General features: G+C 39.0%; 1 protein-coding gene across 1 annotated transcript in view; it reads left to right on the forward strand.

Moving 5' to 3' along the window:
- Positions 1–26360, forward strand: part of PACS1 (phosphofurin acidic cluster sorting protein 1) — a gene marked incomplete in the record, with an annotated part of 1397033 nt that overhangs the window by 980493 nt on the left and 390180 nt on the right. The window contains 2 exon segments of the mRNA XM_044075887.1: positions 13861–13968; positions 14221–14323. Coding sequence (XP_043931822.1) covers positions 13861–13968; positions 14221–14323 — 211 coding nt within the window.

Genomic DNA, 26360 nt, shown 5'->3' on the forward strand with positions numbered 1-26360 from the left:
TGCCAAATTCCAGTAATAACGCCACACAGGTACAAAACGCACTCTCTAAAGCCAAGAATACAGCATCCATTGGACCAGATGACATCCCGGCTGTGTACTACATGAACTACAATATGAACTGGCACCTCACCTAAGTGTCATGTTTAATCATAGCCTCACCTCAGGTTTCGTGCCCACTGAGTGGCGCAGAGCTACAGTTATCCCAATCCACAAGGGGGGATCCACCTTGGATCCCGGAAACTACCGTCCCATCAGTCTGACAAGCCTTATCTGCAAGGCCATGGCGCGTATTATCATGGAACTTATAAACAAAGACATTGGCAACCTTCAAACACTGGACCCCACCCAGTTTGGGTTTGTGAAGGGCCGATCTTATCTCCTGAACCTGATTGACTTCTTTGAATCAGTCTCCAGAGCCATGGACAAGGGTAAGGTGGTCCACACAGCCTATCTAGACCTTGCCAAGGCCTTTGACACCATCCCCCACTCTGGAATCATAGATAAACTTACTAAGCTGGGCATTAATCCCTACGTCACCCAATGGGTTGCTAACTGGCTTACTGATAGAACCCACACTGTAAGAGTAGCCGACTCCAAATCCAGCTCCAGACAAGTGACAAGTGGAGTACCTCAGGGTTCAGTCCTGGGACCGCTTTTGTTTAGCATCTGCTTCTCTGAAGTACAGGCCAGCACTAAGGAACTCTGGATAACAAAGTTTGCAGATGACTGCAAACTGGGAACCATTATTGAATCCCCAAATGATGTGGATACTCTACAAAAGGGCCTTACAGAAACAGATGCTTGGTGCCAGAGCCATGGGCTCAAGCTCAATGCCAAGAAATGTATAGTTATCCCCTTTGGGAAAAAACATGTATCCATGAATTACCATATAGGTGGCAGTACACTAAACACAAAAGTGTGATAAGAGACTTAGGGACACGGGTGGACAGCGGTCTCACCTTCGATAACCACATCGCCACAACAGTCAGGAAATCCTTCTATGTGGCACACCTCATCACTAAGGGCTTTTCATCCAGAAAAAAGGAGGTCATTGTCCCACTGTACTCATCCCTCATTAGACCCATTATAGAATACAATGCCCCGTTTGGTATGTACCTCTCAAGACATCTGCAACAACTGGAAAGGCCACAGAAATATCTCACTAAAAGAATCACAGGCCTAAAGCAGATGCCCTACGCTGACCGCCTTAAAAAACTCCAGCTATACTCTGTCGCATATCGTCTACTCAAAGGCGATCTTTGCTTAACATACCAGGCCATGTCAAACCCAGAGCTGTTGGACATGCTACACTTAAAGAAATCCCAATCCCTCAGAGTCACACGCTCCAGGGAGCTAAATCTTGTCATCACAATAAACAAAACATGCTGGAGGGATAGGTTCCTGACCCAGAGACTCCCCAGACTCTGAAATAGATTGCCCATACATGTCAAGCAGAGTGCGTCTTTGGTCCTCTTCAAAAGGAACCTTGACAATTGGATGGGAGAAAGGAAATTCATCCCAGGGATCACATCAGTCGCCCTGCTAGACAGGGGTCCAGGGAATTAAATAGTGTGGGAAGAAATAGCCAGGGAATTGTTATGGCTAGGCTTGTATAGGCCCTAGGGCTGATAGCCTAGTACCAACTTATGAACCTATGGTGGGGTGTGGACATCCAGAGTGATTAGTTTATGGTCTGATCTAACCAGTGACAGGTTGACCTCCGGTGTGGAACACCTGTTGCCCATGTTGGTGATGACCAGGTCCAATATGTTTTCACCTCTGGTAGGGGGAGTTTACCAGCTGGAACTTATAGGGCGTTTGAGTTGATGAATTCCAGGAAGCGCTAGGCCTGGGAATTTGTACTCTAGTAGTTTTCCTAGTGAATGGTAGGGTAATTGAAATCACCCAATATCAGGGTGTTCGGTAGGACCTTCATGTTTTCCAGTGTCTCCAGAAAGGTGGAGTGGTGGTCCTGGGTCATGGTGGGTGATCTGTAGCATGCCACAGTTTGCATTGCAGATTTTCCCAGTGTTAGTTGCACATGGATGATCTCAGAGGTATCTTGCTGCGCCACTAACCTGGAGGTGTAGGTATCCTTGATGAATATGGATACACCCCCTCCTTTTGTTTTTTGGTCCATGTTCTGTGGCCGAAACGTGTGGTATGAGTTGTAGCCCGGTAGTGCTGGGGTGCTCTCTGGAGCCTTGAACCAGGTTTCAGTTACTGCACAGATGTCGATGTTCTCCATACTGAGGAGTGCTTCGAGCGCATGCATTTTGAGATTTAAACTCCTGGCATTGAGTAGCATAACCCTCAGTTTTTTGTTAATTGTGCTGTTTACGGAGGTGGGTTTGACTTTTGAGCCTTACCTAAAAAAGGCACTATGGGGGCAGCAAAAGCCTTAGCCAGTATTCAAAAGCCTAGGGGTGACAGGTGCAAGCCGCCTCTTGCGAAGCAACGCGGCTTGTCGAGCATGTTGTCCCAGGCTGACAGACACTGGATCCCCTTTGAATGACACCAGAATCTTAGCCAATTGTTGAAATTGATCATTTTTTCTTTATACTGAGGTATCATTCTTGGTGAGGGCAGGATGCTACTCAGGGTCAGGGTCATACCAGCCTGGGCTGCATGATCAGAGAGCTCTTCCATGTCTCTCTTCATGTAGTCCAGGGAGGTACTTTTCAGGTCATTCACACCAACATGAAAAATGACAGAATTATATTTGTACTTGTTCTGGAGTGACCCGAGTGCTTGTGTTATGTGGCGGATTCTGGCTTCCGACAGGCAGCTAACAGTAACATGGTATGTATGGTTTATAATCTGAAGACAGGTAGTATGAGAGTTAGCTGTTTGTTAGGTGGGTGTGGTGAGGTCTAGAGAGTTAAGACTGTGGATGAGGTGAGGGGGCATGGCTTTCACTGTAGGCATAAGTAAGGGTAGGAGAAAAACAGATTGAGTTGGAGGCGAAAGACAGCATTTTAGCCTGAGGCTATGCAGGAACATATCCAGTTGTCATTTGTGTGTTTTAAGTAGATTTTTGAAAGAGGTGAGGTTATCTGTTTTGAGAATATTTTGAGAGATAGAGTTCCATTTTTTTTTTAGATTTGATTTGAATAAACGGAGTCCCCAAAATTATTGTTTGATTTAGTAATTTTTAACAGGAGTTTGTTAGACGATCTTAGGGGCCTGTTATTAACGAGGGGCTGTACTACGTTTTAGAGGGCTGGACACATCTGGTAGGCATATGACAGAATGGGTTACTGTAAGTTGGGTGAATGATAAGAGGTTGGTTAACTTTAGCCATTTTAGTTGTTGGAGAGCAGTACAGTGATGACTTCCATGAGGTTGGTTAGTGGCAAATTTAGCTGTTTTGTGGTAACAGCCCTCTAGCTTATTTAGGTATGTTTTTCTAAGGTTTATGAAAATAGGGTTGGTGTACAGTAAGGTAGATAGAAGTTGTGTCCTGGCGATTGCTTCTCTGGAGGAGTTTGTAAGATATGGCTTGATTCTATATGAAAATCATGTCCTAGTTTCTAAGAGCAATGTTTAAAATCTGTCCCTATTTTTGGGACTTTATCCATCCATTATTTTAGGCTTTGTCCAGATTTCATGCGGTAAGAGGTTGAGAGATGTGGGTTGAGATTTAAATATGAGATGATTTCAATTTATGAAAGTGTTTTGCTACTTGCAGTATATATTGTATTCTTGATCAGAATCTATTCTAATAATATTTTGTAAATGTAGTTCAGTCTGATGTTCGTGTTACACTGCTGCAGTCATTACACTTGGGTTATCCTGCCGTCAGGCGGTTCCCCAGTCGGCCCGAGTTCCAAAGTCTTTCTTGCCGCGCGGTGCCCGAAGCAAAAGCAGTTCGCAAATGCCGGTCGGCCGTCTCCTGAGATTTTTATTCCGAGTCCAGAACCGAAGTCTTCTACAAAGTACCCCGTTGGGGAAACTTTTTCTTGCCTCAGGCTGATGTCAGTAAAAGTTAATAACTGTATTTCTTGTGGGAAGCAAATACCTCATAAGGATTTCCATTCTTATTGTATCCCATGCCTAGGCCCAGACCACGACGTCACTGGTTGTCGGTTTTGTGCTAGGTGTAACAAGCGCACTATTAAACGTCGTTTTGATTTTGCCCGCATTATTTTGGTAGAAAATTCAATTATACCATGCCATCGGAACTTCCGACGACTGGAGTACATAAAAAGCACAAAGACAAGGATAGGCATCCGAGGCCCAAAACTGATGACGAAGCCTCTTCTAGGCCACTCGCCGGTTCTCCGGTTTTCAGTGAAGCGCCTTCGCAGCCCTGACAACCGCTTCTGTAGAACCACAGGCCGCCTCTGACTCACACGTGGAGATGGCTGGGCCATCGGACGTACTAGTTATTCAGCCTACCGAAACTAACCCTTCAAAGGGATCCGGAGTAGCTGAGCTACCCGCAGCTTCAGAGGGTGTTTTCAGACCTACTCAAGTTAAGCATTAAACCCTCTGCTAAGTCTAAGCCTCCTTTAAAAACAAAGAAACAAATACAGCATTCTCTGGGACAGGCCTCCATGCCTAAGAAACAAATGCTGAAAATGGCTGAAGACTTAATCACTCTGATCAGGGGGTCCCATCCCCCTCCTGATAAAAGGCCTAGACAGGATGCAGACTATGACTCATCCGACCAGGTGTCCATCTCTTCAGATTCATCCTCAGACCTAGGATATTCTTTACCCCCTTATGAGGACTCTGATGCTGAGGAGTCAGTTCCATCAGCCTCTCTGCCTGAGGACTACTCCTTTGGGGAAACCTTACATACCATGAGGGAGCATTTCCACTGGGAAGGCCAGGATTACTCGGAATCCAAGAAAAGGCTCAGAGACTTCCTTTTATTACCTCAACACAGACCCCTTGCTATTCCGCCAGTGTTAGATATTGTGGATGATGTGTATACTGAATCCAGCTTAAGTCCTGATTCCTTACCTCCAGCCCCAGTTAAACCTGACAGATACTACAGAGTCCCTGACTCGCACAAATTTCTGTATAAAAGCCCTGTTGCTGACCCTGAAACTATTTCTCAGGGACCCAAAGGGGTTAAGGCCTCATCAGCCAAGAATCTGACAGAGATTCCAGAGCATTAGACAGACGGGGAAAGAAAGTATATACGTCTGCAACTTTAACAATGAGAGCCTTAAATTGCCAGTTTCACATGCTAAAATATCAGCAATTTTTACTGTCTCAGTTGAAACAAAAATGCTTCCAGATTCAGATCCTCCTAATTTTAAAGAAATGCAGGATTTATTGCATGCAGCTGAACAAGTGGGAAAACATACTTTGCAATGTGGTTTTGTTTCTATAGAGGCCTCCTGTAGAGCAGCAGTTACAGGCTCTGTCATTAGAAGACATGCTTGGTTAAAAGAACATACGTTACCAGATCATGTTAAAGCAAAATTATTGGATGCACCTTTGCAGCAGGATGTGTTGTTTGGAGTTAAGGCAGAAGAGGTATTAAAGAAAATGGAGGATAAGGCAAAATCTATGCAAACGGTGAAGGATTTCTTACAGGTTCAGCCTCCTAGATTTAGCAGAAATTGGCCAACTAAGAATTGGTCCTTTCCAGTTACAGACAGACCTCAAAGGGGCAGATACAGACGCCCAAGAGGTAGAGGTCAACCACAAGGTCCTTACAGTCCTCGACAATGGGTTGGATCAGGCCAGAAAGAAGGGGAAGACAGGCCCCAACGATATAAAAAGCAGCCCCAATGACTTCCCACTACAGCTGCCAAACAACTCTCTCTTGGCAGCCCCCTTGGAAGGAAAACTGGCACTTTTCTATCACAATTGCATATGATCACCAAAGACAAATGGGTTCTCAACATTGTATCTCAAGGTTACAGGTTCCACTTTCACACTCTGCCAAGGTTAAAAGGAATGCCAAATCTGCCACCAAATCAATGGGCAGAGGCTCAAAAACAAATTACAGCACTCATGGATATGAGAGCTATTCTAAAGGTACCACCACAGGAGCAAGGACAAGGATTTTACTCAAGACTCTGGTTCCAAGAAAGGACAAAGCCTGGAGGCCCATTCTGGATCTTTCTTCTCTAAACACTTACCTGACCTGGATGTTCCGAAATTCAAAATGTTGACACTACAGCAGCTTCTTCCCATGCTGGGCAAGAAAGCTTGGCTCGTGGCCTTGGACCTCAAGTAGGCATACCTGCATGTCCCTATCGGACAAAACTGCAGAAGATACTTCATATTCATAGCTGGTTCAATGCACTATCAATTCTCTGCACTGCCCTTTGGCTTATCTACTGCACCCAGGGTCTTCACAAAGTGCCTGGCACCAGTAATTGCATTTTGCAGACAGAAAGGAATTCAAATTTATCTGTACCTGGACGACTGCCTGATTCAAGCAGAGAGCAAGGACATTCTTCTAAAGCATCTGGCGTTTGTAAAAAAGTTATTAAGTTGCCTGGGGTACACAGTAAATGAAAAGAAATCAAAACTAGTGCCCTCACAAGAGATAATATTCCTGGGTGCCAGCTTGAACATAATGGCCGAGATGGCAAGGACAACTGACTCAATACTTTCAATTGATGGCAACAAAGACCCAACTCCTTGCAAGAAAAGTTCTGCAGGCCTTGGGTTACATGGCGTCTTGCATACTACTAATTCCATATGCCAGACTGCATATGAGGAAACTACAATGGTACCTAAAGAGTGTATGGTCTCAACACTGTCAAAGTTTGGAAACAGTTATACCACTAATTCCTTGCCTTCAACAGGAGTTTCAATGGTGGGCTCAAGCTTGTCACCTCAACAAGGGACAGCCTTTTACTCAACCCACAGCCAGGCAGACACAGACAACAGATGCATCGGATTACGCCTGGGGAGCACACATGGCAGGCAAATGTATTCAGGGCAAGTGGCCCGCAGAACAAAGGCATCTTCACATCAATCAAAAAGAGATGCTAGCTGTACAAAATGCCCTTATAGCTTTCAAGGACCTGCTGCATCCAGGACAACTACTACTAAAGACGTACAACACCACAGTTATGTGGTACATAAACAAGCAAGGGGGCACTCACTCCTACCCCCTCTGCAGACAAGCCATGACCTTGTGGAACACAGCTGTAAACTATCAAGTTCATCTGCAAGCACAATTCCTGCCAGGAGAGAAAAACACACTGGCAGACGACTTAAGCAGAAACATCATGGATCCCCACAAATGGGAATTGAATACACAAATATTCAGAATGATAACACAGAAGTGGTGGAGCCCGGACATAGATCTGTTTGCATCCCCAATGAAACTGCCAGCTACAGAAATTCTGCACAAGGAGTTACCATCCACAAGCATGGAATGTGGATGCCCTCTCATTCAGCTGGAAAAACCTACAAGTATACGCTTTCCCACCACTACCCCTCCTGCCAAAGGTACTCATAAAAGCCAGGCAAGAAGAGCCAAAGATGATCCTGATTGCACTAGACTGGCCACGCTAGCACTGGTACCCAATCTTAAAGAACTTAGCACAAGGACCACCCTGGATTTTGCCTCAAATCCCACATCTGCTGACTCAGCACAACAATCAGATACTATACAGCCAGCTAAAGACCTTAAACCTAGCTGCATGGAAGATTCCTTAGTCAAGCAAGCAATGCTTCTCTCTAAAGCTGTTATGGATGTCATTTTGGAGACCAGAAGGCCTAGTAACAGGAAAGCCTATTCGGATAAATGGAAGAGATTCTGTGCCTGGAACCAAGCTCACAGTCTTGACCCTCTTGTCCCAAACATTCCTCAGATACTACAATATTTAACTGAGATGCTGGACAAAGGCCTCTCCTTCTCATCCATCAAGATCCATGCCTCTGCCATCTCTGCTCATTACAACACGGATCCACCAATTTTCTCTAATCCTTTGCTAAGGCAGTACCTCAGAGGGGCTAAAAACATAAGACCGCCCCGTAGAGCACCTACTCCAACTTGGGACCTCAACTTTGATTTGGAAAAATTAATTTTACCTCCTTTTGAGCCAGCTAACACAGCAGAATTAAAATATATCTCTTGGAAAACTGCTCTGCTCCTGGCAATAACATCAGCATGAAGAGTTTCAGAATTACAGGCACTAATGGCAGTGGAACCTTTCCTCATTTTCCACCAGGCCAGGGTGTCTTTAAGAACTAACCCTACGTTTATGCCAAAGGTGGTATCCAGTGTGGCTCTAAACCAAACTATTCACTTGCCAACTTTTTTTTCCCAAAACCACAGAATAAAGGGGAGAGACTACTGCATTCTTTGGACATTCACAGGCAGTTACGCTTCTACTTGGACAAAACCAAAGCTTTCAGAAAATCTGAGCAATTATTGGTAGCATATGCTGCAGGAGCACAGGGAAAAGCCATTTCAAAACAGACTATTTCAAAGTGGATAGGACATTGTATACGTTTTTGCTATACACACCATGGGAAACCTGTACCTAGCAGCATTAGATCTCACTCCACCAGGGCAACAGCCACTTCAACTGCCTATCTCAGTGGAGTACGTACCAAGGATATTTTGAAAGCAGCAACTTGGAGTTCTGTACATACCTTCACCAAGCATTACCATCTGCCTCTATACTCTAAATTCAGAGCTGGCTTCGCCACTGCAATGCTGCAGGGCCTTATAGCCACCCCTAATGCCTTATAGAAGCAGCCACCCTACCTCAGCTTTGGGATTCTACCCAAGTGTAATGACTGCAGCAGTGTAACACGATGAACATAGTACAGTTTTGTACCTACCATAAATGTAGATGTTTGAGTGTAAACACTGCTGCAGTCCAGGTTACCCTCCCTCCTTCCCCTCTTACTTGCTGGTACGTACCTATGTCTTCTACCCTTTACCACCTATTGTTTGCTTTTCTTATGTATGTTTTATTAGCAATTTGAATTGCCTACCTATTTGGGGGCACCTGACATCTGGGGCAAGAAAAACTGAAGAAAATGGCATTGGCTGCATCTTTTATACCCCTGGCGCACTGACGTCAGGGAGGAGGCGACAGCAACCGACGCCGGATAAAGACACTGAAACTCAGGCCGACTGGGGAACCACCTGACGGCAGTATAACCCAAGTGTAATGACTGCAGCAGTGTATACACTCAAACATCTACATTTATGGTAGGTACAAAACTGTACTTTTTATCTGTTGTGCAGATTTTCTCCCGTTGTATATAATTTCTTATTAGCTACTGTAAACTATTTTTGTATGTGTTTTTGTGGATCCTTTCTCCCCAACTCATTACAAAATAATCTGTTGCAGGGCTTTTCTCCTCTTGTATATTAATATATCCCTGTGCCTCCATTGAAAGTAAGCCATTGGCTCAATTGGACTTTCCCGGTTACCAGGGCTCCTTGTTGGGCCTGCTCCTGTTTTGGCATCTACTTCTCATAAGTTGAGACTAATATAAAAGGCCTCTGGCTCACCAAGTTCACAGATGACTTTAAATTTGGAGCTGTCATAGACCACACCCCACAATACCAACACCCTACATGAGGGTCTATTACAAACAAATGATTTTTGCAAAAGCCATGGATTAAAACTCATTGCAAATAAATTTATGTAGTGACCGCTGAGAGGTCTTCCACCCAAGCTAATTTCTTCATCGAAAAAACATCCCAAAGAATTGATAGTTTTGGATCTAGAAACGTGTAGATCGTAATCGGGCATTCAAGCAACACGCAGCCAGGATAGTAACAAAGTCATTCTATGTCACCCAACTCATAAGCAAAGGATGTGGCATCCAGGTCCAAGGAAGTAATAGTACCACTCTGCTCAGCTCTTATCAGACCCATCATTGAATACAATACCTCCTTATGCATGTACCTAGCCAGGTACTTGCAACAGTTGGAATGCCCTCAAAGGTTCCTCACTAGGAGAATCCAAGGTATGAATACTCTGTCCTACACAGATCACTTTAAAGCCCTATCTCTGTACTCAGTCTCCTATGGGTTACTGAGAGGCAATCTGTGCCTAATATATAAGCATCCTCAGATCCAGCTGTAATGGATCTCTTGCTTATCCACAAGACAAAACCGCACCAGGAACACTAGATCCAAGAACCCAAACTTTGTTTGTGACATAAATAGAACCTGCTGGAGGGGCTGATATGTGTCTCAAAGGATCCCCATACTATGGAATAAGATCCATCCCTGACCCTGTGCAGAAGAAACCTTGATCATTGGATGGGAAATCACAAATCCCCCCCCCCCCCATGCTGGCACCTGTGTACCTGATGGACAGAGGTTAACAGTAAACAAGTTAATCCCCTACTACCATACCCCTCCCACAATACCCTTAGATATCTCTTCATTAACATACCCCACTATGTAGGCATCCAAGGAACTCTGGGACAAAACTGGGTTGGACTGCATGGGTAGGCTTGTAAAAACGTTGATGGAAGTTAGTCGAGTATAAACCTATAAATATGACAAGTAATTAAAATAAGTAAGTAAAATGATGAAATGGCTTGCCGTCAATGAAAAAAATGATAATGTTGCCATCTAGTGGAAATTCTGATAATTACAGGCAGTAAAAGTATACATTCAAAATTCATGCAACATAGAATAAACTGTACAGTGGATATAAAAAGTTAACACACCCCTGTTAAAATGCCAGGTTTTGTGATATAAAAAAATGAGACTACAATAAATCATTTCAAAACTTTTCCCACCTTTATTGTGACCTATAACCTGTACAATTCAATTGAAAAACAAACAAATCTGTTAGGGGAAAAAATATTAAAAAAATGAAAAACGGTTGCATACTTTGTGTGTGCACACTCTTAAATTAATACTTTATTGAAGCACCTTTTGGTTTAATTACAGCATTCAGTCTTCTTGGGTACACACCTGCCATCAATTAAAGAGACTCTGATTAACCCCAAATAAAGTTCAACTGTCCTAGTAGGATTTTCCTGACATTTACTCAGTTGCCTGCTACAGCAAAAGCCATGATTCACAGAGAGCTTACTAAGCATCAAAAGGATCTCATTGTTGAAAGGCATCAGTCAGGAGAAGGGTACAAAAACATTTCCACAGCACTGGATATACCATGGAACACAGTGAAGGCAGTTATCAAAAAGTGGAGAAAATATGGGACAACAGTGACGTTGCAAAGAACTGGACGTCCCCTTCAAAACTGATGAAAAGACAAGACGAAAACTGGTCAGGGAGGCTGCCAACCTGGTCTGATGAAGTGGATGTTATTCCGAGAAAGCGCTTACCTACTACAATAAAGGACATATTGATTTTCACTGCTGTGTGGAACCAGATTATTTTTCTTTTTCTTGTATTCTCTGGTTTTTGCATCTGATTCCTTATTTGGTTCAAGGACAGTTTTCGTTTTAGATTATAAAGTATGTTCGACAGGAAGTGGTTTGTGCCTGTAAATGAACAAATCATGTCTTTGCATGTTATTGACCTCCCGTTTGGTTTATTTAGTAAGATCATATCCCCCCGTGTATTAATCCACTTACCAAATCTTTTGAAAAATGACAGCAGTTGTCTTTCTCAGCACATATGTCTCATCCGCAGACTTGGATATGTTTCTGACCATATATGGAGACTGACAACTGGATACTGAAAGAAGAGAATTCTTGGAAAACTGTTTTTTGTAGATTGATGTTCCTATGGTGACATTAATCAATCTAGTCACAATAACATCCAAAAATCCTATAGTAAACCATTCAGCTTGTGTTATAAACAAAATGTAGTACATTTAATATATGAAATAAATTGTCAGCTGGTCCATGACTAAAGCATCCAGACATAATCCAGATATTGGTGCCACATATAATATGTGACTGGAATAATTGGCACCACAGCACCATCAGTCTGTAGAAACACTTTTTCCAGGAATTCTCTTGTTTCATGCTCTAGTTGTCACCCAGCACGTTTGATCAGAAACATGCCCAAGTCTCAGTTTATGCAGATGAAACATATATGCTCTACTGAAGAGGACTTTAGTCATTTTTCAAAAGAATTGGAACATGGATTTATACACGGGGGTGTGATCTTACTACAATAGACCAAGCAGCAGGATGATAACATACAAAGACAAGATCTGTTAATTTGTAAGCACAAACCACTTCCTGTTGAATATAACTTCTTCACAGCCTTGCCTTTTGACTATGTGTGGCAAAAACACTTACATACTCAAGTCAGTTGCCCAATTGTTTTGATATGTTATGCATATATTTTTTGGGCTCTATTTTGCACTCTGCAACTGGATTTGCATATTGCAGAGGAAGGAAGGAATTTGGGACAGATCTTAGGGAGGCATAAATATTTTTCTCCCTTATTTGATACCATAGCTACTACTCATGGATGCTTCCCATGTAATATATACAGCTTATGCAACAAAGTAAATAAAGTTGTATCACCATCTACTAAAAACAGTAACAGGTCTTTTAACATTCATTCCCATATTACTTGCACCACTTCTTGGATAATATAATTGACAAGCTGCTTCTACCTTGCTTTGTACAGTGGACAAACCTCTATACCCTTTAAACTTAGAATAATGGAGCATATTAGTGACATTAGATGCAAAAATCCTTGTAATGCACTATATAAACATTATTTGGCTTATACATCAACCATTTTCACTTTTACATGTATAGAGAAGTATAATTATTTCAGGCGTAATGTGCATGGCTTGCATAAAAATTGGGGTCCCTATCAGAAGATCGAGTTTTCAGAAACCTGAAATTCATATGGTCGAGACCATATGGTGGAGTTTCTGAAAACTTAAAGCTTTTTAATGGAGATAGTGGTACAGTGAGGATCGGGGAATTTACCCTTTTCCCCACTGTAGTGTGATCTTGGAGTTGGTATATGGTGGTGTGGAGGGCCACTCAAGCAAATTTTGCTTCTCAGTTCACTCTATTGGTGACTAGCCGAGAGAAATATTTTGGTCATGAAGTTATAGCCTTAGTTTTATTTTTCTGTCAGGATTACTCTCTGACTTCAGAAGGTTTATTGACTGTAATGACAAATGCAATCAGTCTATTTAATTTATATTTATATATCTAAGCATTATAGCTATCCCACCCTCACCCCCATACTAACAAATTCGCTGCTGGCACTTTAACGTTTTACAAGAGTAGCCAGTGCATGTCACTCTGCTCAAAAATGATTGCACGCTACTGGTTTATGCTACTTTAAAATTAAAAATGTGATATGGAAAAATTAAGGTATCTTTATCTGATCTTTTGCCATTGCTATCTGATCACTTTTAGTAAGGGGTTGACTGAGTTTGATTCTTGATTTTTACAGAACAGTTTTTAGTCTAGTTTAAGTCAAAGGTAATGTAAAAGATGCTGAACTTCCCAGTATGTCTTTATTGTCTATTCTCTTGCTATCCCAGCTTTCCTCAGAGGTCTTATTTTTCTTCTCCTACTTGTCAAACTTATTTTACTACTTTACTGAATCGTTACTCGGCTGTTGACCCTTTTCACACAGGCCAAAAGAGGCTGTCCTTTTCCCTTTTTAGATTAGCAACATGCTATTTATCTAGTCAGTCATATACAGGGTCACCTTGTTTAGAGTCACTGAGGTGTCCAGGGACCTTTGTAATACATAATGTACAGAGGACAGCTTTACCCTGGTGATGCATGTCCTGGTTTAAGACAGCGTTCATGCAAATCCAAATCAAAAGCTGCTTGTGAAAGACATTCCAGTAATATAAATTGTGACTTTCAGTTTACATTTCTGTGTTTAGTAGCATTGATTTGTGAAATTTATGTTGGCTGGAAGAGAATGTAAAGAGACAGTGGGAAGTGGAATTATAGGAGGTGGATATGATGGTCCTATTCCTTTTTTGACAGGTTCGAACCCTGTTGCGAAGTATGTTGGCTTAGTGGACACACGATACAGCAGTTTGTTTATGGACTCTGCCTGGAGAGACTTCTTCAGCAAAGCAGAGCCTCCTACAGGTAAATAAACAGTCACATTAATAGTTGATATCGTATGTAGCAATGAATTATGATTATTTTCGGTAAACCTGCTTTATGCAAGTTTTAGATGCTTTGTACCCATAAGACTGTGTGCAAATCAGTTCATACGTTTAATATTTCTTTTGCAATTTATTTTATGTACAGCATATTGAGTTATTGATCTTTGTTTAGTTATTACTGGTATCTTTATTTGACAGAGTTTTGAAATACTAATTGCTTCCTTTGTTTCAGAATGTGTTGATGTAGTTGGTCGTCTTACACAGTATATTTCTGGAGCCAGTGTATCCCACCAGCTGCCAATAGCAGAAGCAATGCTGACTTGCAAACATAGAACGTAAGCTGAAAGATATTTTAAATCATGAGGATATATTAAGTTCTAGAAAAAATATTTTAATGCAGTTTTAAAATAATCCCTACTGCTTATGTCTACATTGGATTTGTAGTTGTGTTAGTATTAGTGTACATACTTGTATCTGTTAACACTGTTCAGAACTGTGTTTGTATGTGTGTGTGTGCATGTGTACATTTATACACACACACACACACACACACACACACACACACACACACATTCAGTTCTTATGCTATGAACCCACCAACCAACTGTTCTCTCAGAAAGTACAAAATAATAACTCTATTGTGAAAATTCTTGAACCAGTGCATAGCCATCTTCTCCATTTAGCTCTCTTAATCTACTATTCATGCACTGTGATAAAGAAAATTAACCATACTGTTGTGCCATTGTATTTCATAAGTACAGGCCAAGATGTGTGCTGCTGTTGTAATCAACATACTGGTGATTAGTCCTTTTTATGTGTGATCACTAATTTAAGATTCCAAAATGTTTGCCACTTAAGATTGAGATTGTTACCATGGAGACTTCTCTTTTCTCTTAGATGCACAAATCTCAGAGTTACTGAACTTAAATTATACAGATGTGGAGGAGTACAGATTTTCATGTTGGGGTTTGCCTGCCACAAAAATGTAATAATTTTTTTTATTTTTCATATGAGGCTGGTTTTCATTCACAGATATCCTTTGTAATTACCCTTGTGAGTGCTGCACATAACCTGTCCGAAAATTAGACATGGAGTTGGTCAAGACCAAAAGATTTATTTTGAATAGTACATGTTGTGTTTGCATTTGTGTATGAAGCTGAAACTGGAAGTATTCCCTTCCCCTGCCTATCTCTTCACCACATATTATTGGGGCATAGCATTTGAAAGTGGCAGTACACTAGTTCCATTCTTAACAGTGATTGGTGTACCCCCCCCCCCAAGTCTGTCATTAGCTGAGTCACAGACAGGAGGGACTAAATCATAAGATCTTAGTGTTATTCAGAGAGTCCACATTTGCCCGGCTTCTGCTGACGTACCTTGAGTCTTCATTGCAGTGGCTGAGTAGAAATAGTGTGGTCTTTTATCATCTGTAATCAGAATGACTTTCACCTATGCACTTCTCCCAGCACCAAAGAGTTATTTCACTGATTTCCAGGCTTTTTTCTTTGGTATGTTCACTCTGTTATTTTCTTTATAGCTTTTCTTGTTATTAAAGTGCTCCAGTGCCTTAGAGGGATAAAGCCATGACTATACCCCAGGCAACTTGAGTTTGATTAAAGTCTGGGATGTCTGATGGAGCAACAGGGAGTGATGGGGGTGAGCTATTCCCAGGGTGGGAGGATGTTATATGGGTATTCCCCTTAATATATATGACAGAGGCTAAGGTTTGTACAAGGGGGGGGGGTGTAGCCTAAGAGGGAATGATGGGTACATTGTCTCCTTTGAATCTTCCTTAGAGTCATGGCAGATGATGGGTTTTGATAAAAAGATTGTGCTTCCTTCCAGTAGCTTCAGCTTAAAGGATCCAAGCAGGCATCTTTTTACCTGCCTATCCAAGTCAGCAGAGTTATGACATCATACATGTTCCTTTCCTTTCCTTAGGTTAAGTTGGGCACTGCCTTGGATATATAGACTTTTTCATTTGTATCTGTCTCCTTTATTTTTATGACTCTGTGGGTAAATCCCTTTAAGACCCTATCATGGTTCATTCCACCAGCAGTGTTGCAACTTTAGTTATTATGCGTTATTTCATGTGTGTCTGCTGCTTATTTCTGGGAAAAGTAAGTAGGTCTCCACTCATTGTTTACCGGATACAAGCTGGATTGTGTATCTAGTACTGTAGAAGTTTTTGCGTCAGTGGTTTTCTAAGGGGTTAGCTGGGACCCATACAGCCTTTGAAATTGTAGCTTTATATTCTGCCCAAATTATAAATGCTTGCAGCAAAGACTAATAGTTTTGATACAGTGGTCATAGTAGTAAGATGCATTTTCACCATATTATCATCATCTTTCTCGTGCATTTTTTTATGTATTACCATCCTATTGTATTTGATAACAGACATAGTTTAACCTAGGGTGTTTGTTAAAATACCCTAAGCCATATCAAGCATGTTCTTTAATTGTGGGCTTGGTATATTTTTTCCCTGGCTTTTTGAAGTTTAAGGTAGGGTGTTTTGCAATGACTCTGTGTGATCACCATGTTTGCTAAGTTGACCAATCATGAAAGAAGTGGCTTCTGTATTGGCTATTTTTGCTTGTATAAAAGACATATGTTGACTCAAAGAAGCATACTATCTGATTAGTGGTTTGAGTGTCTGTGTCATTTTTATCACTTATGAAGCCTGTTTATTTTGTGCCAGGATTTTGGCCATGGAAGCAGACTTGATAGGGCTTTGGCTGTCCTCACTGTTTATCTAGTGAGGAAGAGTCTACTGTTTAGCCAAAAAAAAAAAAATATATATATATATATATATATATATATATATATATATATATATATATATACACCTTTGTTTGCCAGCCGTGTGTTTGTAAAGACCTTTAGTGAAGACGTAAGTGGTTGGATTGGACACACTAAATTGGCCCTAGGTGTGAGTGTGTGCGTGTGTGTGCCTTCTGTGGAAGGTTGGGCGCCGGGCTGGCAACTTGACACCATAAAACTCCACTGCCAATCATGAGCGAACAGGTGATCCGCTGTGGCGTCCCCTAACCGGGAAAAGCCGAATGCATAACAGACCTTTTAACCCTCCTGTTTTTGTGTGAGATGGAGAGCATCTTCCACATTTGGCACTGTCTTTCTGCACAGTTGCATGCCATAATATTCGCAGTAGGAGAGCATTTCTAACATTTGAGACTCACAAGGTTTTTTTTCTGCTGCTGATTTCTGTACTGACAATGCAGTGTCAGTGGCGCAACAGGTAGCACACTCGTCTTTAGTGCAAAAGGCTGTGGTCTTATTCATATACCAATAGATCGATTACTGATAATATGGTGCAGCAGAAGGGGGGGTGATGCACTCCTGAATGTGTTATCTTTCATTTCAAATGTTAAACCAAGGCCCCATCTGCTTGAGTTGTTGGTAGCTCATATGGATATAGAAGATCCCACAACATCTGTTGAAAAGAGTAGGGGTCCTTTTATATATAAAAATAACTCTTATTTACATATTTACAACTATACAAATAGATGTGTATATAAATCTTCTGTTTACACAAGCATACTGAATTTTCATCCCTGTTAGACCCCCACTCCTTTTTTCCATAGCCATCTGATTTAATTTAATATTGTTGCTAAAACCTATTTACCATTGAATATAATTTTGAGTTCCAATGTGTAGCTCGTGAGACATTTCCCTGCAAGCTACATTGCTGAAACCAGTGGGCAGCAGCACTTTGCCATAAAGCAGTAAGGCTGAAAAGCATTCACTTGAATGAAAATAAAGAATGTGTAACTCTTCTATAGCTGCTGTCTCTGTTAGTATACAGCCGGGTAGCTGTCCGTAGGGACTGCCACAATGTACTACATTTCTTTTCACAGTGTACAACTGCAGCAATTGTGCTTTTGAGCTGTACTGCTCTACTGCAAAGTGCTGCTGCAGCTTTCTGGTTTCAGCGTTGTAGCTCGCAGGGAAATGTCTCACGAGTTACATGCTAGGACCCCATAATTTCTTTTATTCTTTCATTCCCTATAACCCATATAACATAAAATAACTTATGTATTCTTTTAGCATATTGTTTACTTCTATTTTTATATTGTCCATATTTAATCATATTCATGTTTACTTTATCCATGTCTTTTATATCTCAAAAAATCTGCTTTACATAGTTTTCTCCATAACTTTTTTTCATAGGTTCATAGATTAGCACTCTCTGTTGCATTTCATAAATGTATGTTCTGTAGTTTCTTCTTCTTGACAATGTAAACGTATTATGTCACTTTTATTTTTATATGGTATATTTCCTATTACTGACATTTTATCTATTACCATTCTCCACAAAGTCTTGACATTCTACTTCCTGATTACACCATTTGCTGCTTATTTTTATAGCTTTAAATTTTTCATCTGTTAGATTTTCCCATGGTTTTACACAGTAGTGTTTTATCATTAAATTTTTGTACCATACTTTTCTATATTTTTCTGTATCATCAGTTTTTATTTTCCACAAAAATATATTTTCTTGGTAATATTTTATTTCCTCATTTATACACTATTTTTCTATTTTACTCTTTTTTACCATACTCTAAAATTTATCATACTTATATTTGTACAGTTTTACTACTAATCTGTCATCTTTTTTCATTTTAGCCGCTGTGACGCCCGTGCCCTGGCCCAGCAATCAAGGAGCCTTAGTCCTCTTCACCAACACCAGAGAGTGCGTCTCGTATATGAGGAAAGGATAACAAATACACACAGCAAAGTGCAATTTCCCTTAAGAACACAGAGAGATCACAGTCAGTCCAGGGCTGGTCACTCCCTTGCTCTCCAGGTCCCCAATAAGACTCCCCACTGGCACAGCTATAGGCTCCACATTTCAGCCTAGTGGGCAAGCTAAAACCTCTTAGCACCCTCTCTGTCCAACCAGTGCTTTGTGTCCCTGCCCAAGTAGGTGACACAAACACACACACATGCTTTGAGAAGAGTTTATACAACCACACAGAAGTGTCTGGTACAGGTTCTCCAGCTGTGCCCCCTTTTCCCAGACTATACTGTAGTACCATCTGCCACCACCCACTAATAATTATCAGCTACTCAAAGGCCCTTAAAGAGTGTCCAGTTATTACTGTACAATATTATTATCCAATTGGTAAGTGTGACTAAACAGTCAAAGCTCATTTGGAATGACTTGGACAGTAAACTCTATAAATATGCAATGTACTCTAGAGCTTAAATTATCTCTACAAAATCAGCCCCAGTTAAAAGGTCTTAAAATATTTAGTAATAAATAATTAAAACCACAATACAATACTTTCTACTACACAGACAGTGCTAGTCAAGAGTTCAGAGATCACACAGAAATACTTAAAAGAAATCAGTAGTAAAGTTCTGACATCACAGAAAAACACTTAGTCTAATCTTTCTAGTCCCTAGCTATTTCTAAAAGAAAACACAAGTCTAAGATAACTTGTATATGAGCAAGACAGTGCTGTGAGTTGGATGATCAAGACAAAAATGCTTCATGCCTTCTGATTCTCTCTGTTTAAATTGCTAATTTCAGTCCTGATTCCCATTACATCATTTTACACTTCCCTGGGGTCCCCTGGCTGACAAATACTACATTCTTTTGTTATCTTGCAGCTGCAGGAAACTACATCAATAAAAGACATCCCACATGTAAACTCTAGTAATTATTCCTCAAGTTAAAACAATAGGTAGGATGCCTTCATCTAGCCTGGCCGGAGCAGAATTGTAAACATCAAAGACAGTCATGAAATAATTTGAACTTCAAAGGACAACCAAGAAATGCTTGTCTTACCTTTCTTTACAGCAGAGGACAATGTTACTACATTGTTTTAAGTTCAACATTTCACAGCATATTTTTTCATTTACGAAAACAAGTCTGTAGTTCAACATTCATATTTACAAATGATAGAATTATCTGCACAATTCTATCTGGCTAGGCTGGCAGCCTTCATCTATCTTCACCCACTCTTCACAGCCACTTTAGCACTTTGTGCAAATTTAATGATGCAGCATATACCACTGGTTAATTAACCCTAAACCTCCTTTCTCTTTATTTACATACAAAACTCCTCTCTTTACTGGGTTTACTCTACAACCCCAAATAAATGAACAAAAATATCTGCAATAATTCCTTTTTAAAATACTGTTGGCAACATAAGTACAATTGCTAAGTATGCTATTTTTCCCATCAGTACTGAAGGTATCAAATAAGCCTTTTTTCCTGAATGATAATTCATGTTTGCAAAAAAGACAGGTTTGTTTTATTTCTTCTGTTGTTTTTCCCAATTGAAATACACTTGCATCTATAATTCTTAACCCTTCAGATGTTACTATACCCTGCCTCCTTCATTCTGCAATTGATTTCACATACTGTCACATTCATAACTAATGTAAAGCGTATACAACTCACTGGACATCCCTGTCTTACACCACTCTTCATATGTACATCTTGGCTTAACCAGCCATTTACAAGTATTATAAGTTTAATATTACTGTACGCTGACATAAATAATTTCTTACATTTTTCACTTATATTCTTTCATTATTACCCGTAAGATTTTTATGTACAGTTTGTGTCAAATGCCTTATTAAGGTCTCCTATCATGATTTTTACTTTTCTGTTAAAAATATCATCCACAATTTCTCTAACTATCATAAAAAATGATTGGCAGCCCTTTCTCTTTATACAATATATGCTATCTTCCATAATATTTTTTTTAGTTTGAAATCTCTTTTGTATGATTTTCATAAAGATGCTATAATTATTATAATTAAATACTGTTGGTCTCCATTTTTTTTAATTGTCCTCTGTCTTCCTTCCATGTGAATTTAAGTATTCTTTATATATAAAGCCTCCATTTAACCATTCATTCAAAATCTTTAAAAACATTTTGTTTTTGCCAATCCTGTAAATTTTGATACATTTCATATGCCATGCTCCATCTGGTCCTGCAGCCAAGTCTATATTAACCTGTCCTAATACTTTATCTAGCACATTTAAAGAAATCTCCTTTTCCAACACTTCTCTTTTTCTGTTAACTTTACTTTCCATGTTTTTTTCACTACATTCTTTTTTTCTTTAAATATTTCTTTTGCATATTGAACTAGACTGTTCATAATTTTTTCCTGAGTTCTTTCTAGTTCTCCTTTTACATTTTTAATTTCTCTCATCTGCTTAAGTAACTCAATACTTCTCTTTTTTCCTTGTAATAAATATCTTTGCTTAAATAACAGTTCTTACATTTTTTTTAATTTTTCATATAATTCATTTTCTTTGTCAAAGTACTTTCTATCATGTTCTAAATTTTCCAATGATTAGTTGTATGTTCTTTTATACTTTTCTTTCTCTACTTTTTGCACATCATATTGTCACTGTAAAAAGCATTTTTTGTATTTTTCCTTAAATATCCACCATTCAGACCATTTTTTATAAAATGGTTCTAATAAGTAATATGATCCTTCCAGAACTGTTACTTGTCTCTTTCCATCATTCCATGCTTTTTCATTTATCCTTTTTATTTTATTCATTTGCCTATTTTATATATTCCTTGTTTTCCTTTAACTCTAGCCATATTGCAAGATGATCAGAAAATACTTTCAAGTACCTCCCCCTCTCCTGTAACTAAACCTTCTGATACTATAAAATGATCCATTTCAGTTCTATACATATCCCCTTTTGTAAGTCCATGAATTTGCCCCAGCATTTTAACTTGTCACATCTTACAACTTCTAACATTTTTCTTGTATCATTTCCTTTCTTTTTACACTTGCCTCTTAAATCACAGTCTTGTCTTATTATAGTATTCATATTTATCACTACTCTCTCTCTCGGCTTTTCCCGGTTAGGGGTCACCACAGCAGATCACCTTGTCCGCTCATGATTGGCAGTGAAGTTTTTACAGTGTTGAGTTGGCAGCCTGGTGCCCAACCTTCCACAGAAGGCACGCACGCACTCACTCCTAGGGCCAATTTTAGCGTGTCCAATCCACTTGCAGCATGTCTTTGGGGATGTGGGAGGAAATTGGAGCACCCGGAGGAAACCCACATGACCACAGGGAGGACATGCAGATTCCACACAGAGGACACCCCAGCCGAAGATCGTACCGGAGAGCCTCTTGCTGTGAGGTGACAACGCTAACTGCTGCACCACTGGGGTCGTCCATTCGTATTTATTATTACATAGTCTAAAATTGGATGAAATAAGCATTCCCTTTCTTTACAGTTAGCATAAGCATATAATGTTATAATTCTATATACTTGCTATTTCCATTTTAAATCTACAGTGGTTAATATTCCCATTTTTGCTAAAGTTGTAACTAATATCCTTAGTATATCTCTATAGAATATGGCTGTTCCAGAAAATCTCTCATTTTCCAAATTCCACATCATCTTTCCTCCCCATAGTATCTTGTAATATAGTTAAATTAACATCAGATGTATTACACCACTCCAATATTCCTATTTTTCTTACTATATTCTTAATATTGTTCACATTTACAGAAAGCACTCTAAAAATGTTCATGCTTCATTTTTCCTTAGATTCATGGTTTCATAAGTTCATCACTAATTACTAGGCTAGCTTTCTTAATAGGGCATTCTAAGCCTAACCAATTTCTTTCCTAAAGGTAAGAATCAAATACCGTACCTTGTATCTGTGAGTCAAACACCTTAACCATTAATACCAAGCCCCCCAGTCTTTAGCTGTATATATTATTTTTCTTCCGTTTAATTTCTTTTCTTTTGTACGTATCACTTTAAATTTTCTTTTTCTGTCTTTTGCTCTATTACCAATAGAATTCTTTTTCCCCTTTTACTACCTCCCAGTTTTATGTCTTCATCACTTATTTCAGAACCTTCTTTGATAGGCTCTCTTATTTTTTTCTTATCTATTTTTTCTATTTCTACTACTGTTAAAATTTCTTCTTTGTTGATTTTCTTCTTTTTAGTTTTCCTTATTCTTATTTTCATTTTTGCAGTAGAAACCATAAATGTCCACTTCAATTCACATTTTTTTGCATTATGTCCCATTTCCCAACAAATATAACATTTTCTTTTGTCACAATTCCTTATCAAATGTTCTTTTCCACACAAAAAAAATTGGGTTGTCCCCAGTGTTTTACAACACCCCTATTCCCCTCCATATTTATCATGTTTGGTATATGCATATTTTTTCTTTCTATTTTTAACACAATATTACAATCTCAGCCACCAGTCCATGAACCCCTTTCGTCATAAATGTTTGCAGTGTCTACTACTACTTTACATAAAACCTTCAAATGTCCTTTCAAAGTCTCTCTCTCTCTACCTCTGTTCAAAACTTACATGAATCTTCTCTGTTGTTTCCCTCTTAAATGCTTTTATCACATAAAGATTCAATGAGTTAGACTTTTCATATTCCCCAAGAAAATTTTCTATGGAAAAAAAAAATAATGTCACAAAATTTTAAGAATAAATGCTCATACCCTGACTTCCAAGATGGCTGCTGACTGAGTAAGTGCTTTAGCTCTCCCAATCAGTGTGAAAACAGAAACTTTCCTGGTTGTTTTTTTTTTTTTTTTAGAAACTCAGCAAAGACCGCCAGTAAACTTGCATTTTTGGGTAAATTTCAGTAACTGGTTAGTAATTGCACTGCCTGGATGCCAACAAAAAAGAAATTCAGATTACCTGAAAGAAAATCAACCAGAAAAGGTGAGCAGTAAACACTGACTGGAAAGAAGTTTGCAGCTGTTAAGCAAAAACAGTGAAAACTTCAGCTTTGGTGCAAGACATGATGTCCAGCAGCCTACAGGAAAAAAATAAGTGAAATGTACTCAGCTCATTTAAGTACTGCCTTCTTTTAAATCTCATTCCTCCCCTATATGTATTGTTCCCACAATTCACATTTTTTTCATTTGTAGTTTGCTCCTACCCTTTTCTAAAGATCTAATTTCCAGTTGTTTTAGCTCTGTTACTACATTCACTACCCTTAACCGGGAAAAGCCGAAAGACACAAACAAACTACATTCACTACTTCTGATATAGTTGGCTTAGATTTTGATTTCCATTTTCTAGTAATTACTTTTCTGGCAGTCATAATTAGTCACAGCAAGGCCTTACCATGTCTAGGCAATTCCAATTCTGTAAAATTAGATGTTTTTTTTTCAAACACCTTTACTGAATTATCACTTGCAACATAGGCAAATATGTATTCATATAAAAGTAATCACACTATATTAACATATCAAACATTATACTGCACATATATTGCTTTATATCAAATAACCTAAGCAATATTACATAAATTATTTAATTCCTGCCTTTTTTAACAAAAAAACTTTATTAAACTATCATTTACTACAATGCTAAGGATGAAATACAAAAGTTTGTCCCACAAAAAGTGAGCTATGAAACAGAAGGAGATTCTTCTTGTTATTCTGGTAATAAAGCCCATAGAGAGACTGTGATGGTGAAACATTTTCCACTGTTTCAAAGGAAATGCTTGAGAGAGCAAAAAAAGCACAAGAGTTGACTAGAAGTACCAAGAGTATGTTGGAAATGAAGCAGAGACTGGATTTGGGAGATGGAGGAAACTGGAAGAAAACCAGCAACTCAGAAATTGACAAATAAATGTGGGATTGCAGAGCATTAGTTATATTTATGAAACATGACAGAACAAGAAAAACTGGAAATATTGGACTTTTTTTTACTTTATTAAACTTGTAGGGGACTCCAAAGCATATGCGTTACTTCATGTCTTCAATGTTTGGAAGAATGTTTAGGAAAGGAGCAGAGGAAGGAAAGACTTTACTCTAAATAAAACAAAATTTTGTTCTTGATAGTATTTTTATAATGAATGACAATCTGCATGTTATCTTTCTTTCTCCTTGTTAACGTTTAAGAAATGTGGCCACTACAGTGTAAAAAAAAAGTCTAGTCAAAAGAGCATGAAACAAGAAAACTTGATGTACTTTTTTTTTACTCTTGCATAGAGGAATGACTGGATTACGGCTCTTGGCTTGATCTAGTAACAAGTTTTGACAGGAAGCAAATAAAGAACGCTGAATATAATAAAAAAATTTCCTCTAGCAAATAAATGAGTGCTTGTAGAGGCAACTGTGTATCTGTTTCCTATGTCTCCATGGAGACAATCTGATAAGGAGCAATAAAAACAGAATACTACTTTCTTTCAGTGACTTTATTTCTATGGCTAGGAGATTCATTTTTCTGAAAGCATTCAAGTGTTTTTTTCCAATCTGGGAGAGGAATAAAGATAACACAAAAACAGACAGCACTTGATAGAAGTACAGGCTGTACAATTCATCTTAGCATGGATAACCTTCCTTAAACGTTAATCCAAGTATGTGAGTGTGGCTGTCAGTCTAAGACTATTGTTCCTATTAGGAGGGTTAAACTTTGATATTTGAAGATGTACATTGTTTTGTGTGTTGCTATGTTAATATGTTTTATGAGTGTTCTGTTTTTTTTTTTTTTGTTTAGGGCTTTTACTAAAACAAAATGTTTTGTAAGACGTGACATAGGTTCAAATGGATATGACAAGAAACAACTATATAAACTATATAAAAGACCAACCTGCCAAACAGTGTATGTAACACAAATCCTGGAACTAGACCTTTAAAAAAAGCTGTTATACATAGGTGGGAATAATAACTTTTCAACATAATGAGAACACTTTCTTTATTATCTTTAAATCTAAATGATCTCACAGATATATACAAAACAGAATAGTGAAGTGTATTAAAATGTAGAGTGCAAATAGCTATGCAACAGGAGACACTTTTGGAAAGAATTGAGCGTGTGAATTTGATAAAGGTTTTTAGAATGGTTATTCAGAAGAATATTTGGTACAAAGGAAAAGGGGAGTACATAAATTAAGTGCAAGAGGAGCACCAATAGTGATAGAAGAGGTTAAAAGAGATGATAATGGTAGACTTGTAGTACTAAGGGGCTACTGGCAAAGAGAAGGGGGATTACACTGGCATGTATTTGTATTCCACCTAAAACTGCTGTAATGGAGCTTAAGAAAATTCTGGGAAAAATTATCAGTTTTCAGCAGGGAATATTACTTATAGGTGAGGACTGGAATTTGATTTGCAGCAGTGATGATGTATCTGGGGGACCCAGAAGGGCAAATATAACAAAAGAAAGTATATTTTTGAAGAAATTTATGAAAGTATTTGACATGGAAGATATGAATTCAGTAGTAGGAGTTTGGAGTGAATTAACATATTATTCCCCTAAGATACGAAAACTGGGCTAGAATAGACAGAACCTGTATTTCACATGAGCATCTGCATTTAATTGAAAGCTTTGATACACATCTAATAACTAATTCAGATCACATGCCAATAATTA

This window comes from Protopterus annectens, chromosome 6.part1 (assembly GCF_019279795.1).
Source record: "Protopterus annectens isolate FY-2018-M chromosome 6.part1, PAN1.0, whole genome shotgun sequence".
Lineage (NCBI taxonomy): Eukaryota > Metazoa > Chordata > Ceratodontiformes > Protopteridae > Protopterus > Protopterus annectens.